The 27,172-nt window shown below is 45.3% G+C and overlaps 1 protein-coding gene across 1 annotated transcript in view; it reads right to left on the bottom strand.

Annotated features, from left to right (window-relative positions):
• Positions 1–303: 303 nt before the first annotated feature.
• The window catches only part of GMPR (guanosine monophosphate reductase), a 41,666-nt gene continuing 14,797 nt past the window's right edge, over positions 304–27,172 (bottom strand). The window contains exons 6-9 of the mRNA XM_066324504.1: positions 24,765–24,871; positions 19,199–19,241; positions 12,985–13,144; positions 304–5,230 (exon numbers count right to left, since the gene is read on the bottom strand). Of these exons, the coding sequence (XP_066180601.1) occupies positions 5,050–5,230; positions 12,985–13,144; positions 19,199–19,241; positions 24,765–24,871 (491 nt within the window). The 3' untranslated portion in view covers positions 304–5,049. The remainder of the gene's footprint in view (positions 5,231–12,984; positions 13,145–19,198; positions 19,242–24,764; positions 24,872–27,172) is intronic.

Here is a 27,172-nt window from a genome sequence, read left to right as displayed (position 1 = left end):
AAACAATGTTTGATTCAAAATTTGAACAAAATTGTTTTAAAGAAATTGTCTGTATACCAGTACAAGTTTATTGTTTCAGTATACTCGTACTAATAAAATAACAGTGCCAATTGCAAACGCGTGTTTTGTCTTTTATGACTGAAGGGGAGAGAGCTTTCCTGGGGACATAATTTGCCCAATTTAATTCCCTGCCCCGTCCTCCCCCAGCCCTGCCCTGCCAATGCATTTGAGAGCAATTTTTCCAATGATGCCAGAAGGTGCCCATACCCTCCCACCCATGGCCATAAAATGCTCTGCAGCCCATCAGGGTGAAGCTCTTTATTGCATAACAAAAACTTGGGAGCAGTTGGGATGATTGGGCGGCGCACGCGGGGATACCACAGCAGAGGGAAGGGGGGCAACACTCTCATCACCATCTCAGCAGGCCGAGCAGGGCAGCAAAACACTGAAAGCCCATCAGCTTTTTGGCCAATGACACACAAGCGCTTCACAGTTATCACAGGGAACGCCAGGGAGTTCTGGACTCCAAACTGCTGATTTATGGATGAAAACTTTAGCCAGCAAACACTGTGTCAAATAAATGTTGGGGAGGGCTTGCTTAAGCACCTGGGTGACCCCAAATGAAGCTAAGGCTGCAGGGGGTGGTTTGTCCTGAGTGCAGACATGTGCCAGCATCTACTCAAGACACGCTTCAACCCCGCTGCCCCTGGCAGCTCCCAGCCCGCAGGGAAGGGCTGGCCCTCTCCCACCTGCTGGCCCTGGTTGCTGCAGAGGGCAAACTGCTGTTCTTGGGCCTTGGCTTTTTTTCCCCCTTCTCTTCTACACAAAGCCAAACCTGGCACTGGTTGCAAAAGCCCTCCTGGCTCCAAAAATGAATTTTTGGTGTAAAACTAGTATTAGCAACTAAAGAGCACCATCCCCTAGTGGAGGATGTGAGATGGTGATGGATAGACACTGTACATACAGTGGCAGAAAGCTGCAGCAACAAGTCCACCATGAGAGTGGAGTTCAATAGATACAAAGTAGGGAGTGCTTGGTTCAGAAAAGCTTCAGATTCTCATCATGTCCTTGACTGAAAGCACCTGTCCCAACACAGTGGGGCTTGGCTAATAGCTGCCACATTTCTTCCTTATCCTCATCCTTCCTACCCCTGCTATTGACTAGGTGAAAGAAGAGACAGGCACATTTTATATGGGAAAAGCTCCCCCAAAGGCAAACAGAGGCTTCTTCTGATCCTGCTTACAACCCTCAGTATTTACAGGGTGTCCCCATTCCACATTCAACCCCACCATGCCCTAAGGGAGAAAAAAGCTGCAGCAAAGCACAGCCGAAGCCCCTGCCCCATAGCCAATGGGGACTGGCTGTTCCAGTGAGCAGATGGGAATATGTTTCTCCCAGAGAATGGAGACCTGCATGGCATGTTTTGCATCTGTCAGGATGCTGGCTCAAGGTCCATCCCCTTAACAACTACTCACACCTACAAGGAGGTGTCCACGTGCACGGTGCACTCCTGGCAGCCACCACAGGAGTGAGCAAAGCCGCTCCTGTGCCGAGCCCTTCCCCGCCAAGGAGAGTTCCGGTAACCAGGCCCTGTGGGCAGGAGCCCACCCTGCAGAATTTGATGCCACAAAGGCAACCCCAGAGCACGACTGGGAGTGCCAGGGGTGCTAGAGGTGTCCTTATGTTTCAAGAAGCCACAGGCAGACTTGCTCAGCAGAGATTGCTTAATGGTGTAACCCTTTTCTGCATCCCCACTTGTAGGTCTTTGGTATGTTAAACTGCACCCCTGAGGAGCCAGTGGGAACTTCAAACTCCACTTGGGAGCTCAACAATTGCCTGGCTAGGGGAAGCAGGCATGGCCCTGGCCTACAGTACAGGCTGTCACACCCACAGCATTCCTCTGGACAGGATGGGGTTGGGGTGTAGGGTTAAGGAAGACCTGGTTATGCAGAATCACTCAACATTAAGCATTATTATGCACTTACAAATTTCATTTCCCACAGAAAGACAACAAGTAACGAAGAACCCAGTTAGATGTGCAGGTGAGGTAGATCCACAAATGGCACATGGCATTTGTCAGTGGTTGTGGTCTAGACTTGGACCATCCTGCCAGAAAAAGTGTGTTCCGGGCTCCCTCTGCCTCAGTTCCTTATGGGAGCGGCAGCAGGCTTGAGCAGGGTACTTGACTGGAGCTGAGTGAAGATCAGGGCAACAACTGCAGCACAGGAATAGGTGTTAAAGGGGGGCTCAAGTGGCTTTTTTTTTTTTTTTTTTTTTTTTTTTTTTGTGTATTTTCCAGCCTGTCTCAGCACAGCACGTATTCAGTTGTCAATGGTAAGCACTGACATAGCTGAGGGTTATTCATGAACAAATTTCACATATAACTGGGCAAGATGCAGACATTCCACCAGTTCAGCCCTTCTGCATCTCATTTTTCCCTCCTCCTCATTTTTGAAGAGGAGAAAATGAAAGAAAACAGGCTGCTTGTCAAAGCAATAGCAGGACCTGCTATTCAGAAAACCAAACATCAAAACTTTATCAGTCACCATTCATGGCATCAATGTCATTCACAGCCTGATGATTTTGGGGGAAGGCTTAAGAATGGCCTGCCCCTCTCCTATTAGTCACTGATCAGAGGTACGTGCAGGAGGGGAAGGAAAGCAAGTGTAAGAATGACCGCATTTGCCACTCTTGTGGAGAGGCAGCCTCCCCTTGCCCCCAGCACCTGCCCTTTGGAAAAGAAACTCTGAGGCCATCATGAAGCTGCTCAGTTTGGTGTGTGCACGACCTTTTAAAAAAATGTTTACAAATATAAATATATTTTTATATGCATATGTATCTCTTAAATTCCACTTAGAAATGTAGCTAAAAAAAGTAGAAAAGCGCTAGTGAGAGTGGGCATGAGACCAGCAGAGCGCTGCATTTCCCACGTGTGAAGGCACCAGTGTGGAGACACACCTGTAGTCAGGTCTGGGCCGTGGTGGTCTAACCCCACTCCTGACAGAGGTGTCCATTTACTTCCCCCTTATATCACATAAATAGAGGACCAGTGCTGTCCCACAGCTGTACTGATGCAGAGAGGTCACAGTGCCCCTGCGCTGGGCAGCTGAGAGCAGTGGGTGGCCCATGGCGCCTTTCTGTAGCAAAGAAGCCTGGCATTCTCTTAACATGGTGCTTCCAGGCTGGAGGGAACAGAGATCAGGGCCTGGATTCACAGGGCCTGCTTCTCTTCTGCATTCACATTCCCTTAGGCTATGTGGGCAGGATAAATGGTCCTTGCAGCCAGCAGAAGCATAACCTGTGCTCACATCAAGGCCCTCATCCACTTCCAAAGCAGAGGAAGGGATCATCCCACAATTAAGAAGTACATCCTACATGTTAAATGGAAGACATTTAAAATACCAGGCAATTTAGAAGATGTGCTGTGCTTTTTCTAATGTGCACAACACACTCAAAAATCACCAGGGATCAGCTTGTGGCCTGGATTTGCTTCTCAGCATGGTCAATTGTACCAGTCTTGTGATTGGCTTTTTGAGCAGTCCAGCGTATGAGTTTAATGCTAGAGTTTCTCTTTGCTATTCCTTTTCCTACAGATCACATTTTTGCTTTTCAAAGGAAGCCTGCCTCTTTCCACAGATGTCTACAAGAGGGGAAAGTGAGACTCTGAAGTACTGAAGTAACAGCAGCCACATTATGATCTCAGCAGCAGTTTAAAGTAAGTGGCCAAACATCATTAATTCATTGGTGCTCACTTTCACATCATTTATCGTATCGAGCTACTGTGTGGTATTCACGGGGATGCAACGTGCATTTCCAAATACACGTATTTCCAAAGAAATTTTCATTGTGATTTATCAATTAATTATCATGCCATGACACTTTACTGAAGTGTCACCCAGAGTCTCAAGCATTCATTACCTTTAGAGCAAATGATTTAACTCCATTGCCTAACAGTGTCTTGCAATCAATGAGGCTGTTCTGCCAAAAGCTCTCTCTTGCTTTACGTGATGTCAAGGACTGCAAAGCAGTGGTACCACATAACCAGAAGGCAATTTGATCCCTCTGGCCTCCTCCACCTGGCCACAGACAATGCACTGCACAGCTTTTTACATCTTTTGCTACATGGATGTGAGCAGGCAAAGGAACACGGAGAACTGCAAGAATCATTCCCCCTTGTCAGGGTTACAGTTGCTGAGTTTCAATGTCTTAACAACCTGTTCCCAGAGAGCAGGTAAAAGCAGGAACCCAGGTAATTCAATAACTGCACTCATGATAAAGCAGGCAAGCTCTGAAAAGCATTCACCTGAATGATCTCCTCAGATGAGGGCAGGGGGGCCAGCACAATTTTGCTACATTCAGTGTCAGCTTCTCTGAAAGGGCAAGTCCATTGAATAGGAAGGTTTAAGTAAGAACAGCAACATCAGCCCTGTGAACTGAAGGTGACAGAGATCAGGCATTTTTTAGCATCACACATCACCAGCAGCCAGGCCTCATCTACCATCCACCTCTGACATTTTGCTGGCTGGCAGCTGTGCCATAACATCCATTCTTTACCCAGAAAAAAGATTAAGAGAATTTGATTTTTTGTTTCTCCTTGCAATTCCTTGCGTCTTTTTCTCTCCCAGCCTGCAATTTCTGAAAGGTGCACTGCCAGAAAGTGGTGGTAGCTGACAGGTCAGTCTTAAAAAGGGAATGTGTGAATGTGTGCAGGCGTTAACAGCCATGTCTGTACAAGCCAATTCCTTGTTAACTGAGGTTTCAGCAGCTATTTATCAGAGAGGGAAAAAACCAGGTGAAGAAATGTTGATTAAAAAATAAAATAGGCACAACAATAAAAGATGAGGCTATTGCATTTTGAATCAATGGCACTGTGTTAATAGCATGACCTTCCCCTTCCAAATCCCAGCCATAGCCAAGGGCTATGATATTGCCATTCTGAGAGAGAGAGGGAAGTTTGCCACTAACACAACATGGAGGAGAAAGCAAAGGAAAAGAGCAAGCCTTCCTACTCTTTTCCCCCACCCCTCACTCCAGCGCCCGAGGCCTAGGCTAGGAGAAGACCTCGTTGTGCTGCTGGGTGACCCGGATAAACGTCGTTCTCTTGCTCAGTTCCTTGAGTTTGGCAGCTCCCACGTAGGTGCAGGTGGAGCGCAGCCCCCCAAGGATGTCCAGGATGGTGTGTTCCACATCCCCTTTGTATGGTACCTCCACAGTCTTGCCCTCCGAAGCCCTGGAGAAGAGATCAGTCACTGCATTCACATCTGGATGCAAAACATGAGTATGTTTAATGGAGCAATGTGGAGCTTAACTCTGCAGGCTGCAGTTTACAAACGTGCCCCCAGCTTTACTGCTTGCTGCTTGGCTGCTTGGTGCTCTCAAGCACTGAAACGCCTCAGTTCCACTCACCACCAACACTGAGAAGCAGAAGCAGACAGATCTTGTAGATGGTCCAATATCCCATGAGTTTATTTACAGATCTGCCCCTTCCTCCCCTCTACCATCTGCCTACAAGCAAGTGGAACTTCCAGCTTTACTGAAAGGTAAATTTGACTGTGAGAGCTGCAAGCTTTAAAGTGTAAGGAACAGACTTTAGACTGGCCAGACTCAAACAGAGAAATGTTGGAGCTGGTTCTCTGCAGGGACAACCCAGCACAGCCCCACAGAGGCTTCACAGCCCCTGAGCTCCGTCCCGCGTCACTGATCAGACACAGATGGAAGTGCTCTGGCTGTCTCCTACCAGTGCGATTCTCCAGAGCTCAGAGAGAGAGAGTGGGAAACCTGTCACAGAAACCTGCTGCACAGCTGTCCCTTGAAGCTAAAAGGTGATCTAGCACAATTCAGTGCCAGGCAAAAAGGCCAGAAAAATAGCAGTGCTGTGAATACTGTCAAGTGCTCGTGATGCCAGCACAGACTGCACTGTTCCCAAAAAGAAGAGTTACACAAGGGAAGAATCCAGGCAAATAATTTGCACTCCTCCTCCAGCTTTCTCCAGCCTTGTGTTCAGCAATCCCTCCTATAGAGGAGACCCTTAATCAGCAGCTGATCTCACTGCACTTTAGAGTAAGCTTGTTCTGCCTGGCACACTGGCTCCTCTGGAAAGGCAAGCCTTGGGAAGGGAGGGTGTAAGACAAACATGGAGAGGAGATGCTTTCCTTCTGCCCAACAAAATGGAGGCAGAAATCATGGCAGCAATCTATCATTCTAAATGTGGCTTTAGTTGCTTCTTCCTTAAAAAGTTTCCAGGGGATAGTACAAGAAAGGGCATGCCTGTTTGTAGGCTCCATTTGTGAATCATTAACAACAGCAACAGCTGCTGTGTGGAGATACCTCAGTGTGAGCCTGGCTATATTTCATCCTGTTAGTTTAAATGTGAGGTCACAGCCCTAGGGAGACAATGAAGGCGAAGTGTTGATATGCCATGTGAGTAAGGAGCCATGATTAATCTCCCTACATCTGATGCGTAATCGACTCTTTCTTGAAACTCTTAAACAAACACTGCAGTGAGTGGCCAATGGAAGATGGATGTGCCACTGGCATCTCATAGACTGCACAGGGCTTAGGGGAGTGTTGTGTGGCCTGCGCTGCTCGGAGTTCCCAGGCTTTTATTTTAAGCTCCAGTGTGAGCAGGAAAAGGCTGGACCCATGAAATGACACTCATGCTACTGTTCCTGGCTTTTGGCCATGCCCACCTTTTCCAGTCAAAGTTAGGAGATTGAGCTCAGGCTCGAGGGAGCTTCCTGAGAGATTGTGAGAGACAGTGCATATCTGGGATTTGTGGAAACTAGTGCAAATTCTTTCACATCCTGCCACCTGAAGAGCTCTGCATGCTGTTCTGGGCAAAGAGTGCAGGGTTTACTGCATTCGTGCATGACCACCCATTCAGTTCATGCATGAGAGGTCAATGACCTGATGCATGAATGCACCATCAGTTCAAATCTAAATTCTCTTAGTTCATGCTTGAGCATCCTGTGGGTCATAAGCTGCACGTTGCTCCTACAAGCATGAACACTTGTGGTGTTCAAAAAGGTGGTCCTTTTTGCAGTGAAAAATTACAGAAATGGGGGATGGTTACAGCCACTGCCCCTGGGAGATATCCCTGCAGTGGCTACAGTGGTATTAGGAAGCTGAAGCTTGCAGGTTGCCACTTTAGGCTTTGGAGACCAAGATCTACAAAAGTGGTGAACACCTAATGACACAGCCCCAAAGCTTTGACAACTAAACATTTGTTACTGCTCCTCAAAGTGTCAGCTGATGAGCTGGTGGGATGTCCTGTTGATCAAGAAGTAACCTGCAGATACTGTACTGGGGAAAACAAGCTAGAAGAGAGGTGTGAGATTAGCTCCACAGCCTTGTCCACAAGGATAAGAGGAGGCAGTTTCTGATGAATATATACTCAAGCTGCACTAACATTAACCCAAACAGTCTGTCCCCAGAGGAAAGGGGTTTGTAAGAGATAACACTGCTTAGACCGAGCTGAGGAGTCATCTGGGTCCCAGGAAAGCGTGGGTGGAATTTTTCTACATGTATGCACACACTGGTGCACTATTAACTGCTGTAGTCTGGCCCAGGAGTGGGCTCTGTGTCCATATGGGTATATAAGCAAATGTTAATCTCTTTAACACAGTGCTCAAGATGGAGGAGAGACATTTAGTAAGTGTACTGCTACAGTATTAATCCCTAGTGGCTGGTCCAAAGGGAGGAAAAATGGAGATTTTAACTTATGTACTTTAAGACTGTGAAGATGTCCAATATGAAAGAGTTCATATTGGATTAACGTTCTAAGAGTTCCCCACTGTGTGCCTTGCCGAGGAGTGACGTACAGGCCATAAATTGCTGGGCTTGCTGTGTTCCTGTGTGAGTGCCAAATTAGTTCATGCATGAGCACTGAATAAATTTATGCATGAGTAACCAATTAATTAATGCATGAATGGCCAATAATTTTTTGCATAAGCATCCAATCAGTTCATGCATGCAAGCCCAAATTATTTGTGTCCAAACACCCTGTTAGTACATTCATGAGTGCCCAATGTGATGAGCACCCAGCTGACTTCCACCAGCAGCCACACGGGTGCTGTGCTGGGTAGGGTTCAGGTGACACGAGGGGCCAGTGTGACCTGTGTGGGAGAAGGCCATGACCTGCATCATGCCAGAGATGGCTCCACCTGGCTCCAAAAATGGTGTGAGCCACCAAACTTTCAGTGAGTCAGAGGAGCACATGACACCTCTCCTCAAGTGTATTTATGAAACAGCAGCAGCCACTGGGAGAGGAGACACACCTGGACACACCTGAGGAGATGTGCAGCTAGAGGCACCCTTGAAAGGAGGTGACCCATGCCAAAGGTGTGCACTCCCAAAGGGACTGTAGTCCCTGTGTGCCTCATGCCAGAACAGGGACGGCTGTAAAGAGACTGTCCTGTGGACAGCCCTCAGTGTTGACAACACACCAGTGTTTTAGTTATTGTCAAGCTGTGCTTACTGCAAGTCAAGGACTTTCCTCTTTCTCACACAACCCCACCAGCAAGTAGGCTGGGGGCACAAGAAGTTGGGATGGGACACAGCCAGGACAGCTGACCCAAACTGGCCAAAGGGACACTCCATACCATATGGCAACATGCTCACTATATAAACTAGAGGGGAAAGCTGGCTGGGGCTACTGCTCAGGAACTGGCTGGGCATTGGTTGGCGAATGGTGAAGAATTCTGTATAACTTGTTTTGTGTATTATTACTGCTGTTGTTATTATTTCCCCTTCCCTTTCTGTCCTACTAAACTCTTTATCTCGACCCATGACTTTTGCTGTTTTTTTTCCAATTCTCTCTCCCATCCCACTGGCGAGTGGAAGCGAAGCGCCTGTGTGGTGTTTAGCTGCCTGCTGGGATAAACCATGACAATGGATTACACGGGCTGTCACAAAAGCTGGCACACTTGGCAGAGAGCTGCATAAGCAAGTCAGCAGGAGCTGCTGAGGGTTTTGCAGCTCTGACATCTCTCCTGGAGTTATGACCCAAAAGTAACCCCATCTCAGAAAGAAAGGTGATGACAGAGCAATTGAGGCTCCCAGCGGCTGGGAAAGGTGTGCTCAGATGCTCTCAGCAGTAACTCTGACACTTCCCAGCCACTGAATAAAAGGGAGAACGATTTGCTTCAGACTTTTTGCACAGGGCCCGGTCTGTAGTGCCCCTCCTGGCCAGCTGGAGGCTGCTGCATGGAGGGATGTATGCGGTGGGTGGGAATCCTGGCAGGCTGCATGGGGTGAAGCACATGTGCTGACGGTCTGTGAGCCCAGCAAAATGTGGGTCAGAACAAAGGGGTCAGGCCGCCATGGCATGAAGCAGTCTTTTGAGTGGGGCGTTTAAGAAATGGAGGAACTGGGGGTAGGTCTTCCAGGCTATCATTTGGGATACAAAAGATACTAAGCAGCAGCCAGCATTCAGTGCTATTCTGTCTCTGTGGCAAAAATTTCACTCTGCAGTTAATATAAAGTGCCCAAACCCAGCTTAGTAGCAGCTGTGAATTGCTGAGTGGCCACAATAGAACTGCAGTGTTCACACAAAACCTGTGAAATTTCAAAAGGGTTAACAAAACCAAATTAGCTTGAACTGAACAATACTGCATGTAGCCTCAGTCCCTGCTTGCCTTATTTCTCTTCTCTCACAAAAGAAATACAAAAATTGCCTTTCAGAAATCCCCATCTCTGATCCATATTCCTCATGAAAGGAGGTGAAGTGTAAAAATAAGCCAATATATAAATGACATAAGAGTAATGAAAGTGAGTACACAGATTAAATGGGATCAGCTTGACATATTCATTACAAAAACAATTACTCTCATGACTTTATTCCCCGGTACAGCCATCTCAACTTATCTGTCAGTTTTAATGTAACTGCTGCAGGCTCAGTTTCTCCAGACAACACGTGTAATTTTGAGAAGATGAAGTTAAGTGACAAGCAGTCTGATTCTGCAGGGGAATGAGCACACTGAGTTCCCTACTGCTTGAATAACACACTGTGAGTGCACAGGCTCTTGTAAAGACAAACCAGCTTATTTAGGTCACCAATACAGACTTACAGCTGGCCTTTTTAAATGCATATAAAGGAGCCCCACTGACTTGACCTGTTTAGGTCAAGTTTGGGGTATCCAGGATTTAAAATGCTGACTAAGAACCCTTTTGGTTCAAGCTTGCTGTCAGCTAAACTAGGAAGTGATTAAACGTCCTGTAACTTTTACTATAAAAACAATTCAAAGAAAACCTTGTGCTGTTTCAAATCCCCCTTCAATGCACAGCACATGTATAATGCTGGATTTAGTAGCTGCTATTTTTAAACCACAGTGACACTCATGCTGGGATAGGCCAAGGAAGAGCCCAAGGCTGGTACAGGTAGCCAGCTATGTGTCATAGCTGTAGAGTGAAGATGAGTATCAGCACTTTCCTAGTTAAGAGCCAAGGTTCACAGATTTAGTGTTTGGAGCTATTGTATCTGGCAGTAGACTGGGAGACTCATTCTATGCCACCTATTAGTGGCACAGAAATGCAGTACCTCAACAGGGACTAAAAAGTTCAGATCGTGCTCCTGCTCCCTTGCTGCTGAGAAAGTTTCACAGCCTGGTCCCCAGAGAATTCTCAAACCAAGGATGCAAATTAAAACACAGCTATGGATCAAGCCAAATTTGCATAGTATTGCCTATAATGATTTCAAAAGGTCTGTCTAGACTGAGCCAAATACAGTACCTTTCTGTACATCCTTTGCTCCTACAAGATGGGATACTTGCACTTTATCTTATTTTTAAGAAAGACCAGTGTCAATTAATTCTCCTGCTGGCAATAAATTTTGTTCTCAGATCACACATACGTAGCTAGATGGAACAGAATTTGAGAGCTGCCTTAGTCCTTCATCCCGCTCGTACAGCCAGTTTTTTCAAACTCTTCCTGCAACTTTCATCAGCTCTGTGCAGGCCAAGCCCTAATGACTGTGCTGCACTGAGATCCATGCAGCATGCCTGGGCTGCTCTGTGATCTCTACAGGGAAGCTTCCATTACTACATGCCTGAGCAGCATCAGGCCTTTCCCACACTCCAGCTCACTCAAGCACAGGACAGGAAATGATCATTCACGTGAAAGGTTGCCAGCACCACCATGCAATTGGCAGCTGCCACTTTTACATTATGAGACACTTACTAGTGCTGTCCACTCAGACCCTTTGATGGCAAGCAGACTTGCTGGGGGACAAAAAAAGAAAAAAGAGCCCCCAGACTACACGCTGCTTTTGGGAAGTGGCATATGAACCCAAAGTGAATAAAAGCTCAGAGATATGCAAGCACATCTTTCTGGTGCATCATTTCAGCTCATCTCAGATGCAGATGGCATCTTGTGTAGCTCTTTTTTCTGTAAATAACCAGTTGCATTTGAAAGCAAAAACACTGAACAGATTGCCCAGAGACCTGGTGGATGCCTCATGCCTGAAAACACTCAAGGCCAAGCTGGACAGGGCTCTTGAGCAACCTGATCTAGTTGAAGATGCCCCTGTTCATTATAGGGAGGCTGGACTAGATGAACCTTAAAGGTCCCTACCAACCCAAATGATTCTGTGACACCATGACTTAGGCCAAAGGAGATGGTTACAATCGCTCTGAAGGAGGCCTTTACCACTTTGCACTCTGCTAAGTGCTGTGTGAACGAGTGCACAATTTTATGGTCCAGACAAAAACCACCACAGGAGTCGATGCTGGGGTGGAGAACAGGAGGTGGGATCAAAGATATCTAGCATGATATCTGGGATTGCTATCTACTCACTTGTCTCTGTGTCAAAGCATGAATTCCATTTTGTTTAGTGGATCCTGTCCTGCTTTACATTCTGTGCTGTCACCTTCACAGAGCTGCAGCTCTTACCCATGGTAGCAGCCGGACATGTCGGGAAAAACCTCTGTGCTGGAGTGATTGTAGCAGATGAGGCCAACAAAACCCATTAATCCAGAGTGTCTGGCTGGAACTGCAGGTAAGGTCACTGTGTCTGAGACTCTTGCAAACAGCAGTTTACCAGATGGGACCAGAGCCTGAATCTATTCCAGCAAAGAGTCAAAAGGGACCCCTCAATAAACCAGTGTTTACTGTAAGACAGGAGTCATTCTCTAACAAAATATATAAGAACCATGTTGTCCAAGGGTTGACTGAGACTGCCACTCTTAAGAGAAAAGACACAGAGGTTTTCTGATGTCATCTGCTTTTCTCAAAAGTCAAAATTCTCAGCAATTTTGGGAGTAAAATAGCAATGAACAGATTCCTTTGCAAAATCTGTCTTCCTTTCCTCTCCCCTGAGGATTTAGCTCAAAAACTAAGCTTCTGCATTATTTGAGGCTACTCTGGTGCTCTGTTACCAAAAGAGAGGTGGGAAAACTGTCCAGCAGGCTTCTGCTGCCTAAGAAGACTGCCTAACAAATGCAGAAGGGAGTCTCAGAGCTGCTGCCGGTGACTGAGTGCTTTGGAGGTCCTGGGCCCTCATCTCCATACTGGGGAAACCCCAGCGGAGCTTCAACAGCTCACCAGCACCCACTTTCAACAAGCAGAAGGGAGCATGTGGGTTAGCTGGGAAGCCCTACACCAACAAAACACCCAATGTGGACAAGCAGAGGGACAGAAACTGCAGCCTGGTACGTCATGTTCCAGCATTTAGTTCATACACATCCTGAAGGAGCATTAAGTCAGAAGAGTGCCTGATGACTTCCCAAACCACACAGCTGGTGCTGCAGTGACAGCACGCCACATCAGCTGCAAAAAAAGTGAACATCACTGCTCTCAGCTAGCCAACCCCAGCTCTTTCTCCCTGTCTCCCTCAGGATGACATCCCACCCTCAGGTCAGCTGTCATAAGTGTAGGCAACAGCTTCTCCAGTGGGAGTAGGAGCACAGGCCTCTTTCCTTCTACACAATTCTGCTCCAAAAGTCCCTGGATGGATGGCTCACTGCAACTGCTCCTGTGTGGAATTCATACCTGTATTCAGCAACCCCTCCTGCATGTTTCTTCATGGCTGTATCAGAGCTCATTCCATAGAACAGTTTCACCTTCTTGCCATTCCTTTCTATAATGTCTCCAGCACTCTGGTCATGGCCTGCAAACATTCCTCCAATCATGACAAAGTCAGCACCGGCTCCTGTGATCAGCAAAGGGACACATAAGAAAGCAGGGAAAGGAGAAGAAGGTGAAAGCCAAAGCAAGAACACTGTGATCTCCGGAAACAATAGCCAGCATTTAATAGTTTGCTACAGAGTCCCCTCCTGTAATAGTCACAGCAAACTTGGAAGAAAAGCTTTACTGTAGAAGTGACACAGGCTGAATTGTGTTTCTCTGGTACTTTAAATGCAAAACCCTCCTATTCTGTTACAATGACAAAGATACAGATTATTCTACTCAACCACACAGTCTTTTATTTTCAAATTCAGTTTTAACCCTTTACTTCCTAATAGTATCTGAGCATGATTGCTTATTAACTGTGACTGCAGCAATCCAAAGTCCTAAACACAGGGCTGGGAGCTGTTGAGCTCAATGCTGTACAGAGAAGTGGATGGTTCCTACTTCCAGAGCTTTCTAGGCCACAAGAACTGAGTGGGAATGTACCCTGAAGGAGAACAGACTCATGAATGTAATGTAATCCTCCCAACAATAATATAAAACAAGCAGATTTTTAACTGAAATGATGGATTTTTCAAGTCCATCGGCTGTATGTGTTCAGTGTCGTTCAGGATGATTCCTAGGCAAAGAGATCTGAATGGGTTTGCATTTGGCTCCTGTTTAAAAATTCTGGGCCAAGGACCACCCCTCCTGGGTTCTGTGGTTCTCAGCATACACCACAAAGGAGGTCTAACCCATAGCTACAGCTCCTAAATACGTGCCAGGTACTGAACAGCAACACTGAATACTCAGTCATGACTGTTCAGTCTGTCTATCTCCTCTGGCTTTGTAAATCATGAAACCAGCTCCACTAGGAGTAAGATCAGGAAGAAGGGTTTTGGAATCATTCTTAATTTTCTACTGTGATCTCAAATATTTCCAGCTGGGCTGGAACTATTCCACCAGAAGCTCCTCCTATGATATTTTGGCATATCTAGTCTTGCTTGGAAAAGTTTGGCTTTTAGTCTTTTATGAGCCTGTAGTGACCCACCCTTGAAACAAAGCATTTTCTTGTTCATACTCTCTGCTTCTTCAACGTGTATGTGTCAGAACAGGCCTCCCCTCAGCTCAGCTTCTTCCCAGAACTGGCAGAAGAACTAAGCTATAAACCACACTTGACAGAAAGCAGATGAGCTTGAACTACACCCATCCTCCTACGAACACATCCGAACACTGGGGAGATCCCAGACTAGGTAAGTCTGGCATTAGGATTTGCTCTGAGCTCTGTCACTACACGAACAATAGCACCAGACCTTGAAATCTGAAAAGTAAGTGAAATCTCTATCAAATCTGCTCAGCTTCTGCCTGAATTTGGGGATATTTTGATCTTAGAACACATGACAAGGGTGAAGTGTGCCAGTTCCTCCTTCCACCCCTTTGCCAAAGAGCAGAGCTGGCAGCAGTGCCTGGGAGCAGAGCACCCAGCTGCTCTGCTGACCTCACCTCCCTTCATCTGGTGGCTGCTTGAAAGGGACACTGTGTCCATGGTAAAGGGATAGTAAAAATGAAGCTTGTGCAAAGCACATCACAAGCAATATTTATAGCCAGGCACCCATTCAGGTGTCCTATCACGTCAGCTACCTCGCAGATTTCTCCTGAGCTTTCTTGTTTAAGATGGTTGAGTTTTAAAGTCTTGGTTTGACTCATGTCTGCTACTACTGTTAATCTGCCAAAAAAGAAGGGAATACTCATCTTTTAATTACTGGTGGCAAATTCCTGTTGCTACCTAGCACAACTTTTTTCCATCTTTGCAAAAAATAAGCACCCTGGGAAACCTAGTTTATGTCTTCCTCATGGGTGGAAGAAAACACGAGGAAGGAGAGACAAGACTTGAGGTCAAGGCTGCAAAAAGGGTGTTTAAACAGGTCAAAAACCTGCCAAAAGACATTCTGGACTCTGCCTTGTCAACAGTATCTCATGATCCCCAATTCTAGTGCCATTTTTGGTTGTGGGTCTTACAGCCTTCAAATTAATAATGCAAAAGGCACATGAAATCTACACTTCAGGATCACAGAATTTTGGTTCCTGTGCACTTCAGTATCTATTATTTTCCTTTTGGCTGCATATTTTTGGGAGGGAAGCAAATATGTTTGAATCACAGGATTGAAACTTGAGTAACTTTTGCAAACTACAACATAATTCATCAAGCTCTTCCAGAAGAGAGGAGCTATGTTACAGCAGATGCAGCACGTCTAAACATTGAAACGACACATGCTTGCTGCCCTGCTGCTCCAGAAATGACAAGCCCACATTAAATATACTTCTCCAATGTTCTCCAGAACCTTCCACGGTGCTTCAGTGTTGTAAAGATATCTGAAAGTTTCAAGTCTGTTCCATTAAGTTTCCATCAGTTCATATCTGAGCAGGAGGTTTTAGCTTTTAGCATGGTCTTTAACTTATGCGTGTTTTTCTTGTATAACCACCAGAAGCACTGGTGATGTTTACAACATCCATCTGCAGTCTTTTGTTTTCAAGTCCAGATTGACAGCATGCCATTAGGAGTAGGAACACCTAGCAACAACCCCCTAGATAACACAGGATATGATGGGGTATGTTGCACACAAGCATGCCAGTAGCTCACCCAAAGCTGGCCAGACTCGTCCTGGTTTACACAATGCCACTTTCGTGCACTGGCTTTCCCCTTGAGGCCCACGCCGTATCTGGGCTAATTTTGCTCATTCACATTTCACAGTGCCTCCTCTTTCAAGCCATTACAGAATAGCAGTGCTGACGCCAGCCCAGGCTTGCAGCACTCACACAGTTCTGCTGGATCTGGATAGAGTCCCTCAGATGTCTTTTGTATGCCTGATTATACAAGTCACTGATAACCAAATTGGCTCTGCACAAATTCAGCTGGAGTCGGCCTGGATTTGTGAGCTGGGCAGCCCTCCAGGCAGATGCAGCGTTAAGTTTGCCTGGACCAGAGCTTGCCCTGGAATCAACATTCACCTGTGCTCCAGCTGAGCCAGCTTTGCAGCAGTAGGTACACACACACAGCTGCTGGAAACAGGAGAAAAAGCCAGTGTGATCTGGTATAATCTGGAACTAGTGTACGTCCCCAGTTGACTTTTCCATATGATTTTTCCTTCCTTTTCCTTCCCTGCTTCTGCATCTCTTCTCACCACTGCTGTAAGGAACAGCAGTAATGTGTTAAAGATGCTGGCATAGGATTCAAAAGGCACATTCTTTCCTGGCTGTATCACAAAAATATATATGTGACCTCAGGCAATTGAACTTAGTATTTCTGTGCTTTGACTTCTCATCATTAAAAAAGGAGACGGTAGTGCCTCCCTGGAGCATTCTGAGGAGTGTGTTCATGTTATCAGCATTTCCAAGGATTCAGTTGTATGAACCATCTGAGAGCCCAGCATAAGTTTCATACTTTCTCTCATTCCTGAATCAAAACAGCTCTTTTCTTTCCTATCAACCTACATCTTTTTCATTATCATCTCTAATACCCAGATGGCAGTGACATCTTCAGCTTACAGAATCCATACCAGAACTGCAGTTCCAGAACTGCAGCAGTCTCTCCCAAAGCATGTTTCTCACAGCATTTCTGTCCCTCACCTTCAGTGCTTCCCTCTTCCTTGCATTTTTAAATAGGCTTCTACCTTGTTTCCCCTCTGTCAAAACGCCTAATCTGCCTCTGAGTCCTGACACCAAGCCACAGGTGTCATCTTAAAGCTTCTCAATATGTATTTCTTGGTTCTTCACAATTCTCTCACTCAGTCCAATCTAGTCCTCCTGTTTCCATGAACTTTGCTCCTCCAGCCACACCGTGAGCCATTTGTCAGTGCCTGTCTTCACATTTGCAACTCCCTCACACTTCCTTTAATTCAATTAGATGCTCTGTCACTGTTTTATAGGGGATGATCCCATCCCATGAAGATTTTACAGTGATCCACCAGATAGCATAATTACTTTAATCAAAGTCCTCTTCCTGTCTCTTACCCATGCTTTGTCCAGGCCTTCACCCCTAGATGAAACTGTCGATCTGGGTGTTTTAGCACCCGGTCTTTGCTATCAATATAGTCATGTAACTCAAGCACAGAGGTCTGTGCCAGACAATCCAGTATCAAGGCTTTGACTTGTAAATGTCGGGCATGGTGGCTACAGTCTACGAGCCTCAGTAAGCCAATCACTTCAGCAGCATTCAATAAGCACTGATAGTAATAATGTCTTCTCAAACCTTGTTCTGCCACATACCTTTGACAAATGCACATCTGGGTCCAGCTTGTCAGATGTTCACAGTGTGTCTACCTCAAGTGTACATAACCAGATACAGTAAGTTTATTGCCTCAGGGTTATCTCCATCATTTCCAGCTCTGTAGCTGTGACACACAGTCACACTGATCTGTCCAGGTTACTATCAAGAGTACAACTACTGCCTGGAAAATGTCAGCTTTCTGATGCTCCTCTGTCCAAGGGAGAATTCTGTGTACCACTGGGAAGCCCAGCACCTCTTGATGAACAGCAAAGCCAGAAGCTGTCTCTTCACAGGTTTCAAGCAGGTTCAGTTAGCCCAAAGAGACTACAACAATCTTTCAGACTTGTAATAAACACTACAAAGAAAAACATTTGAAACACTGTGAAGTTGCTTCCGGCGGTTCTAACTTCTGGAAATGCTCTTGTTGAGGAAAGACCTTTTCCACAGGCCAGGTTTCTGTGCAGCTAGCCCGGAATACAGTGAGGTCACAGTTTCAGTTCACAAGCTCTCAAGGACCACACCCCACCAGTAAGAACTTGGTGAGCTGTGAAGCCAGAGAAAGGCAGAATAAAGACCTCACTGCAGGCAGCATGTCAGAGTGAGGAGAGCATGGACATTTTTAAATGCAATCTCACCTGAGAGGGTGGATGCTGCTGTTCAGCTATGTTGGAATCACCCAACTGGAAGTATCTATTCCCTACATCACATCACCACTGGGTAACACAAGGGTTATATGAAATCCTCTGACCAAGCACATTCCTTGCTGGTAGCAATCACTCCACAGCTGTCCTCAGAATTCTCTAATTAAGTCCTCCTTGTCATCTGACCTATCTCAAAACAGGAGCTGTCTGCAAACTTAGATTTTAGTTTCAACCTTTCCAGGAGGCCTAGAGTTTTTCTTGGCAAGTCTGTAATCTGAGTTTAGTCCTACCTCTGCTTTCCATACTTGCAAAGCTTCCTACAAGGCAGACATTCTGTATCATAATATGCAACCTCTTGTTTTCCTACCACCCTGAAATCCCAGTGAGAGACTGTGCTGTCCCACTGTATTCCAGGCATTACCCTACTTGACACCTCCGAAGAGTCTGGCATTTTGGGAGCTGGGGGAGTACCTTTAAATGTCTTGCCATCTCAGGATGCATTTAGTGCCTGCTTCCCATATGCTGCTGTAAAAAGGTTACAGCTAAGTGACAATCATGAGTTTGACCCCCCCATACCAACAAGACTTTCACGACCAACAGACAATACTCAGATTAAATCCTCTTATTTTATCACCAAGAGCTGGTGCAATTCACTGAACTTACTGACATGAAAGCAAAATCTGTTAATTATTAACTTAGATGTTTCAGACATCTGCCTAGCTCTAGGGAATACAGTATAAATAAAATCTCATCTCTTCAAGTGGACAGCTGATCCCAGGAATATCTCCAGGGATCTGGCCTGCCTTTTTGTTTTGTTCTTCTGTCCAACATGCATTCCACTGGCTCTTCTTTCACTCAAGGCTCAAGTAAGCCAGATCTGGCAATATGACAGAGATCTCTGAACCCTACTCAGAAGAAACCCTTATCAGTTTTCTTCATATTACTCTCAGAGCAGCTGTATCTCATACATACCTGGCAGGTAATTTCTAAACAGCACTTTGACCACTCTTATGTTTTGCACTGCAGAATTTGTACTGTTCCAAAGTGCATTAATTTCACTGGAGTCAGCTGCAGGGACTAATGTAACATCCTGCTAATTGATTACACATTCAGGGCCACACCAATTCCTGCATCCCCGCTGCCAGAGGCGCTGGAGACGCGTGGGGATGTCACGACACTTTGTCCTTACCAAACGCTTTGGCGACATCTCCTGGGCAGTTGCATCCTCCGTCCTGCACAAAGAAAAGACGACAGTGAGTGGCAGCGAGGTCACTCAGGGACCCAGTGAGCACTGGAGCTCTGCGACCAGCCCCTGCTCAGCAACAGCGTGTCAAATAGAGCTGACTCTGCATTTGGGATGTATCATCTTGGCCACGTTTTCAGGGAATCTAGATAATCCTTTCCACTGCTTACCTTCTTGAGGCTCACCTACTCTCTGTACAGTCTACTGATAATACCACTGGTAACAGCAGCAATGCAAATTCCTGACTGCAAGTTTCCAAACCCCAGAAACCAGAAAACAAAACCTCCTCTGATCTGAATCATCCCCTGCCATTTTAATGAAAGGCTGTGTGATACAGAGATACCACAAGCCTCTACCTTCAACCACCAAAGACATTTAAAATATCTTACTGAGCAGTTTACAATATATTAAAAGGTCACAGTGGGAGCAGAGAGGGAATATACCATCAGTTAGGTGGGATTTTTATCTGATAATCTTTAACAAACTTGCTTCATACAATCTTTGGTAAGTGACAATCATCCTACTCCTTACTGTTTGCTATGGGTTTGGTGAGAAAACAACAGCAGTCTGGACTTCTGGCATTTAAGACCTACACATTTCAGTTTCAGTGCAATGCAGTGGCTGATGAAAGGAGTTCAGTTGAGGGGAGGGAGGTTGTCTACGTGTGACAGAGCTGTAAAAAAGGAATGACACACAGCAGAGCTCATCATGTGCTATGGTTCTTTACGATTTGTAAAGGTCTGAGCACCAGATGAAAGATCCTTTAGTCTACACAGTCATTGTACCAGGAGAGCTCCTCATTTCTTTGATGACCTGGATCCATTGCAGGCTGCCAACATCTTTCCTGCTTTTGAAGCTGCCCCCGGACTGGCCAGTTACCTCACGCTGTTTCACCTCCCTGCTGGCAGAAATGTGACCTGCGGCCAGCACAGCCAGACACCCCCACCATCAGCCACATTAGAGCTGGCTTTGATGGGCAGCTGGCAGCAGGGCGGTGGGTTAGAAACTCCGTGTGCCCAGAAAAGGATTCAAACACAAACTGAGCAGGTGGATCCAAATGTGATTTGGCTTTTCAAAGGGCACCCCACTGCAAACAGCGCCTGGTAAAACTTTAAAGGCTTTTATGCCATTTGCTGATAACCTCTAGCACATTATACCTTTTGTTGAGCTTAGAAGGAGAGAGAGATTCAGCTGTCAGCCCAGCACTCATTCCTGGAGCTGACAGCAAGGGTGTCTAAGGGCTCTGCTTGTGCAATTCTTTCCCTTTAACAAGTCTGTCATAGACTGGAGGAGGGTGTGAGTGTGTGTGCATGTGTCAGGGGAAGAAGAGCCAGGGTAGAAAGGGTCTAATAATCTTCAAAGAACCATTTTAGGACTCTTACTGTCTGAGAGGCACTGGCTTTGAATGCTCCCTCGTAGGTGGGTTGCAGCCAGTTGGTTTTGGGCGGCTCAGGATCTGACTTTTATAACTAACCCAGCAGTGGCAGTGATGAAGGTTTTATGCTTTCAGAGGCACCATGAGGACTGGGGGGGGCCTTACTGTGTAACCATTAATCACTAGCTTCACAAAAATAACACTTTGAATGTTACCAAATTACAAAATGCTGAGCAGCTTAAGAGACTTGCCCAGAAGCTCATGGTTTACCATGTAAGATAAAAGGAAGTGACAGTGATGATTCACAGCCCTTCTTTATCTGTAGATGTCTCCAGATAAGCAGGTAAATTTAGTGATTCACAGAAAGGGAAACAAAAAGGGAACATACTAAGCAGTTATGCCAGAAGGGGCTATATAATAAAGCTATAAGTAGTAAAGCGCTTCATTCCATCAGAAAAAGAAGGCACTCTGTTTACAAAGTAAGACTGTTCTGGTGCTGCACTGCCTTGGAAGCTCCCCCTTGAAATTCAGCTTGTCCCAACAGGGCCCTGGGTCTGGGTTCAGAATGATTTATAGATGGCTGGGCTTCAGTTACAGAGCTTGCCGCAGGCTCAGCCTCTACCCCAGAACCCTGGGGAAATTTACCTGTAAAAATCTGCCTCTAAATTCAGGAGAACTAGCACAATACCAAAGACTACTGGAAATGGTTATGGTCATGGAACCTGTAGACAGCATGAGTCTGAGCCAAGTGGGTGCTAAGAAGAAGGATGGGGGAAAGCAGCTTTCCCATCAACAGAATCACTTTAATGTGGCTGAAGTAATGTCTTTGTCCCCAGTCTTGTTCTCCAGATAGATAAGCCATTTTACAGCAACAATATTTAGCCCAAGGAAAGAAAAGTACAGCATGGAAAACCATACAGTATACACTGGTTGAACATTTAGTATTATATGCAATTTATAACGAGTTTATGACTATGAGTTATGTTTCAAGCAACCTTTATAATAAACTGCATAGTCAGTGCTTTCTACAGTATCTGCAAACAGATAGCTATTTATTATGCAGAAGATATATAAAGTATGTGGCATATACAGCAGTAAAAACAATACATATGGTGCTTTATTCTGAACTACATATACCGGGCATATTTCTTTGTGGAAAGCATTCTGTGTGGGAAAAGGGACAGTATGGCAGTAGCTGGGTGAAGAAGCCCTTAGTCATTCTTTTCACTGAATGCTGGTGACCTATTGCCCAGGCAGGGAGAAGGGGAAACAGGGATCTCTGTCAAACGATAGCCACATGAGAAAGGACACATGCAGGGCTGCTTTCCATTCCCCACATTGCTGGCTTACTAGAATATGTGACTGCCTTTCTGTCCCAAAGAGGAGTTCTCTGACCTACAAGAACATCTTCCAGCAGGCCCTGTCCACTGTAACTCACTGCAGCACTTTCTCAAGGCAAATGGATTAGCAGGAGTGAAAATTGAGACTACTGGCTCCAAGACAAACAGCACAGGACAGAAACCATGCCTGTATCTTAGGGAGGGCTTCCTCTCTGCTTTCAGTGAGTCATGAAAGATTCATTTCTGAGGTGAGCTTCGAGAGTCTTACAGATAATTTAGCATGAGGAAACTAACTGGTGCAATTTTACCTCCTACTTCTCTGTGTAAATGACTAGACAGACACCAGGTGTTCACTTGGACTACGATGTTTGCCTGAAAATCGTCACCTTCCTTGTCAATGAATCAGTTCCAAAATTCATACATGATAACTTCAGTAATAGGAACATTTAAAATCCCAGTCTGTGCTCCCATCCTAGCAGAGCTCCTGAAGTTCAGGGTTCAGTCATGCTGTGCTCTCTGCAGTGCCTATACTGTACTCAGCACCACCACTTCCTCATTCTGAGAGCAAGACTTCTCCTTCATATGGAAATTGTACCAACATAACAAGAATGAGGATTTAATTTGGTGAAGGTATTGGACAAGACAGAAGTGGATAGAAGAAAGTACCCCAAGAGACTAGCCCACACCAAACCATTAGCTATAATCTAAATGAAGCTAGCTGGTAGACTTTGACTCTTTTCACATCCTTCCTGCTACTTCCACATCAACGTAACAAAAATTGCTGGACACATTTTCTCCTGGGGAATTGACATAGATAGCTGTGGTAATACTCTGCATGTAGGGATTTCTTTTGGCTCAGGTAGGGTATGCCCCCTCTTCAATCCCCAGAAAGACAGCAGTGAGACATTTTGAGGGATGCCATGTACACTTGTTGCCACCAGACGTAATTCTATACTTAGAATTGCTGCCATACGGTGTTTGTCTGTCATGAGGATACCTCTCTTCCATGATATTCTTGCCAGAGCTCTGGCAACAACCATCCAGTCCAACTTCTTCTTTCCCTAATACACCAATACCCACCTGAATGCTCCAGAATTCATGCATAATATCCTTACCCTTATTTTACTCTTAGATTGGGTGACAGAGTTGAGTTGAAGTGGTATTAGAGAGCCCAGCTGCAGCTGAAGGTATTTCTTATGGCCCAGATGTTGGTAACAGACAGGTATCAAACTGCCCTCCTATATTCCCCCGTAGGGGGCTGATAGGTGTGGGATCACTGAAACCTGAGCAAGTCAAGAACTGATCCATTCCCAAAGCAGGAAAGGAGATACAGTACAGAACCATCTAATTTTTCAGCAGTCTAAATACGCATTCCCTGGTTTCTTGTAAAAGCAGGATAACAGCATTCTTCTGAGGGCTGCTAGCAGAAAATGATTATTGCAAAACTAGGATGGGTCTCTGAGCACCACTGCCAGGATGACACCTATACTTATCCAGCCTTCACAGTAACGAGCGAGGCTTTCATGCTCTGTTGCACACATGTTCTACTGTCTGTTATCGACAAAAACATTTGCAATACTGCCCAAGTCACAAAAAAAATCACAGACTGCTTCTCTGTTTTTTCTGCAAAATTCAAACAGAGGAGCCATGGAGAGGAGGTACTGCATATTCATCAACAATAAAGAGCAAGAGAGATCTGACTGTAACTCATGCTCCTGCTCCATTACACTCCAAGAGATCCAGTCAACTCTTTGCCCATCCCCAATCAGTTTGTTTCCTCTCACTTCCCTCCTCAACACACAACACTCCTCCTTCCTCACATGGATACCAGTCCCAACTGGGCAGAAAAAACAGGGCCTTCCAGTGATTTCACTCGGCAGTAGATCCAAAATCCCGTGTGGTTTCCTAGGGCTGCAGAGGGAGCCTGCTGGCTGTGAGCACAGCACACAGGTGAGCCCCTGTGCCCTCCCCATGAGCAGGTGCCTCATGGGCAGCCTGCAGAGGCTGTGGCAGCCTGACACGGCCAGGACACGGTGACTGCCTGTGTGTGCCCATGCACGAGGCACCTCTGGGTGCTGCAGACTGCACCCTAGCTCAGTCTGAGGCCATGCTTACCTATTTACTTTGTGAGGTGAATCTGGTCTTGCTGACACGAGTGGAAACTGCCATTAGCAGGCAATAAACAGATGCTCTTTTTCCTCCACAGACTTGTTATTTCCCCAGAGTCTGACTTGTTATTTCCCCAGAGTCTGGTGAGAACATAAGTGGCTCACGTGCCCAGCTGTGCTCCAAAGAGCCACCTCAAATACTCCTGCCCCTGTGCAGAGAGCTCTGTGAGGATACTATCCGAATCAATCCAACTAGGGCACAGATGGACTTGCATCACCTTACTTTGTGCTCCCTTCTACTGCCTGCATGCCCCTGAGTCACACTCTGAGGAAAGTCATGTTTACATTCCACCCTTTTTCCAGAAGCTTTTCACAGGAATTACTGTTTGATTCAATAGTGAAAACTGTCAAGCTTCCTGGTCTATTTACCTAACAGCTTCCTCCATTCAGGGAGCAAGAAGAAGATTTTGAAAGTCATGAACAGGAGTGAGGTGCCCATGTCTTTTTAATGTTAGAGAGTTGGTTTCTTTACATCTGGATCTCCACTGACTGTCCTAGGAGCTAATACAGGAGCCAACTGGGGATGACAGAAGCACAGGTATCAACATGCAGGGTACTAGACTGTTTGATTCTCCTGTTCCACAACCATTTGCACAGTGGGAATCTGAGAGTGGATGATAGTTACTTACAGAGATGATATGTCCTTTCAAGCCATGTGCTGAGTCTGCACACTCAATAACAGCACTCAGCTGTGGATAGCCCACCCCTGTCTTAATCCGAGTGGTACACACAGAACCTAGACAAGAGAACGAGAGTAATAAACACAGCCCATTAGGATGACAGAAAGGAAACAGAAAAAATGTGTTTCTTTCAGCATTATTCTTCTCTCAAGAAGTCTCTATGGCCAATGCTGGCTTCTCACAGATAAAAGGAACACACAGGAACTTTAGTTCTGAAATGCTCTCACGCCACTTCATGGGAGCTGTGGCTGAGGAGACTGATGTCCCCCCTTTCTTCTCCAGAACAACTAACTGGGCTAGGCCCAGTTTAGTTCTCATCAGTAATGCTTCTCAGTGAGGGATTATTGCATCACAAGAAAGCAAATTTGACTGAGGCACCTGAAGGGAAGGGACAAAAGGACCAGAATCACAACCTGTGAGACTCAGCAGCAGGATTTATTACCTGACTATTTCTTCTAATAAGTATTTCTATCTCTTTTCTGCATCTTTAAAGAAGTAATTCTCTGGTAAAATCTGGGGTTTTTTTTCTCTTTTTCTTTAACAGTTCTCCCATCTTTTATTTAATACTAAAGGCAGAAATAATTTGACTGCAATTTTGGGGAATATAAAAAAATCAGCACATAGCATTCAAAAATGAGATAAGTAATCATCTGAAAACCGTATAGTGCAACAAGGGAAATATATGAACAATATTTAATCATTGAACTGTATTATTTATACCCATTGTGCATGGATGTACATATAGATAAAAATAAAGGTGTATATATATTTATTACATACATATATAACCAAAGTAATTATAGTTAAATATGGCAACATGGCTACAGACCTTTTGGAATACCTTCTCTACTTTCTTTCTCAAATTAAGAGTCAAAATGAGGACTGCTTTTTGCCAGTCTAGGTCTTATAACTTAGGTTACAGATGTAAAAGGCCTGCATGACAATGAAATTTCAAAACAGATTCTAAACCAAATGCAGTGAAATCTGGATCCCTTCACTCAGCTGATATCCAGGCATACTCAAGCTACCAGGAAAGCAAAAGTTACCAAAGATCCTTCCAAGAACTGACAAAGTGAAAACACAAAGAATAATTCTTGCAGAATAGTAAGGAAATTAGTTTTAATATAATTTCTATAGGGCTTGTACTTTACACTGTATGTAATGCTTTATAATAAATCACTGCCATTTTCCACAGAATGGATCATTATGCAGAAATAAGCCTCAAGACCTGAGGGAGAAGCATTTGTTACTTGTGAGTTTGCATGGTCAACTTGTACAGATCTGTTCAGGAAGATCTCCAGGGAGGACTATACAGCGTTTACCTGTATTTTCATGTTTGAAGCTACAAACTGTAATTATTTTTCTTTTAAATCTGAATTTTCCCATGACAATTATACCACGAAATCTCTGTTAATTACATTTCATGTGTTCTGCAGTATTTACAGCTTGGTATCTTCCTGGGCACAACTGCAATGTTTATTACATCATTTTCTCTGCTCCAATTATCCATTCATGGACCTTCACTACCTGGCACTGCAGAGTAAACCATCGGCTGCACTGCACTGGCTGATCACAGCTATACTGTCAGCGGCATTTGTGTTAGCCACTTTAAAAGCTAACCCACATATGGTGACGCCAGCTACAGCCTAAGAGGAAAATAGCAAGAGAAGGCACATGGGAAGGAAGGCACAAGGAAAGGAAGGGGAAAGGAAGGGGGCAAAGGGGAAGGGAAGGGGAAGGGGAAAAGGAAAAATAGGTAGATGATGGCAGTTTATGCCAGACAAAAATATTAGGGAAGGGAAGATAGGGAAAACACTGTAAGAAGTTCAGGGTCCTCTTGTTTATCCATGGAAATGCTAGAGTGATAGATAGCATCTAAGTGCATAAACGTAAATTTTAGCTCCAGGCAATAGTGACAGGTACAGGCAAAGCTATCTGTATTTCACAGTTGATGCCATTTCTTCTTTGAAGACATTGCCAAGGACAACCTCAGCTTCACAGAGCACAAATCATAAAGCAATTCAGAAACCCATCTTTCCCTGATAGAAGTGGACACCTGAACACAGTATCCCCTTTGAGTTTTAGCTCAGATGACTCATCCTCTTTTCAACAGGCTAGAAAAGTCTTCCCAAACCAACACTTGTTATCAGTGATAATGTCAGAACTCAGGCAGCCCAGTGCTTCTGATAACAGTCATCTTCACTGACTGAAGGTGCAATATGCCACACTGTGCAGCATGAAACACCAGCAACCTGGGCATGTATTTCTTAAACACACTGTGTGTGCAAGCTCACTGGTACTTTATTGACCTGAGTGGGTCTTGGCATTCTAACAGGCAAGAAAACACCATTATGCAC

The sequence above is a fragment of the Sylvia atricapilla genome, chromosome 1 (assembly GCF_009819655.1).
Source record: "Sylvia atricapilla isolate bSylAtr1 chromosome 1, bSylAtr1.pri, whole genome shotgun sequence".
Classification (NCBI taxonomy): Eukaryota; Metazoa; Chordata; class Aves; order Passeriformes; family Sylviidae; genus Sylvia; species Sylvia atricapilla.
Note: the sequence above shows the minus strand (reverse complement) of the source record. Positions and strands in the feature narration are given on the sequence as shown.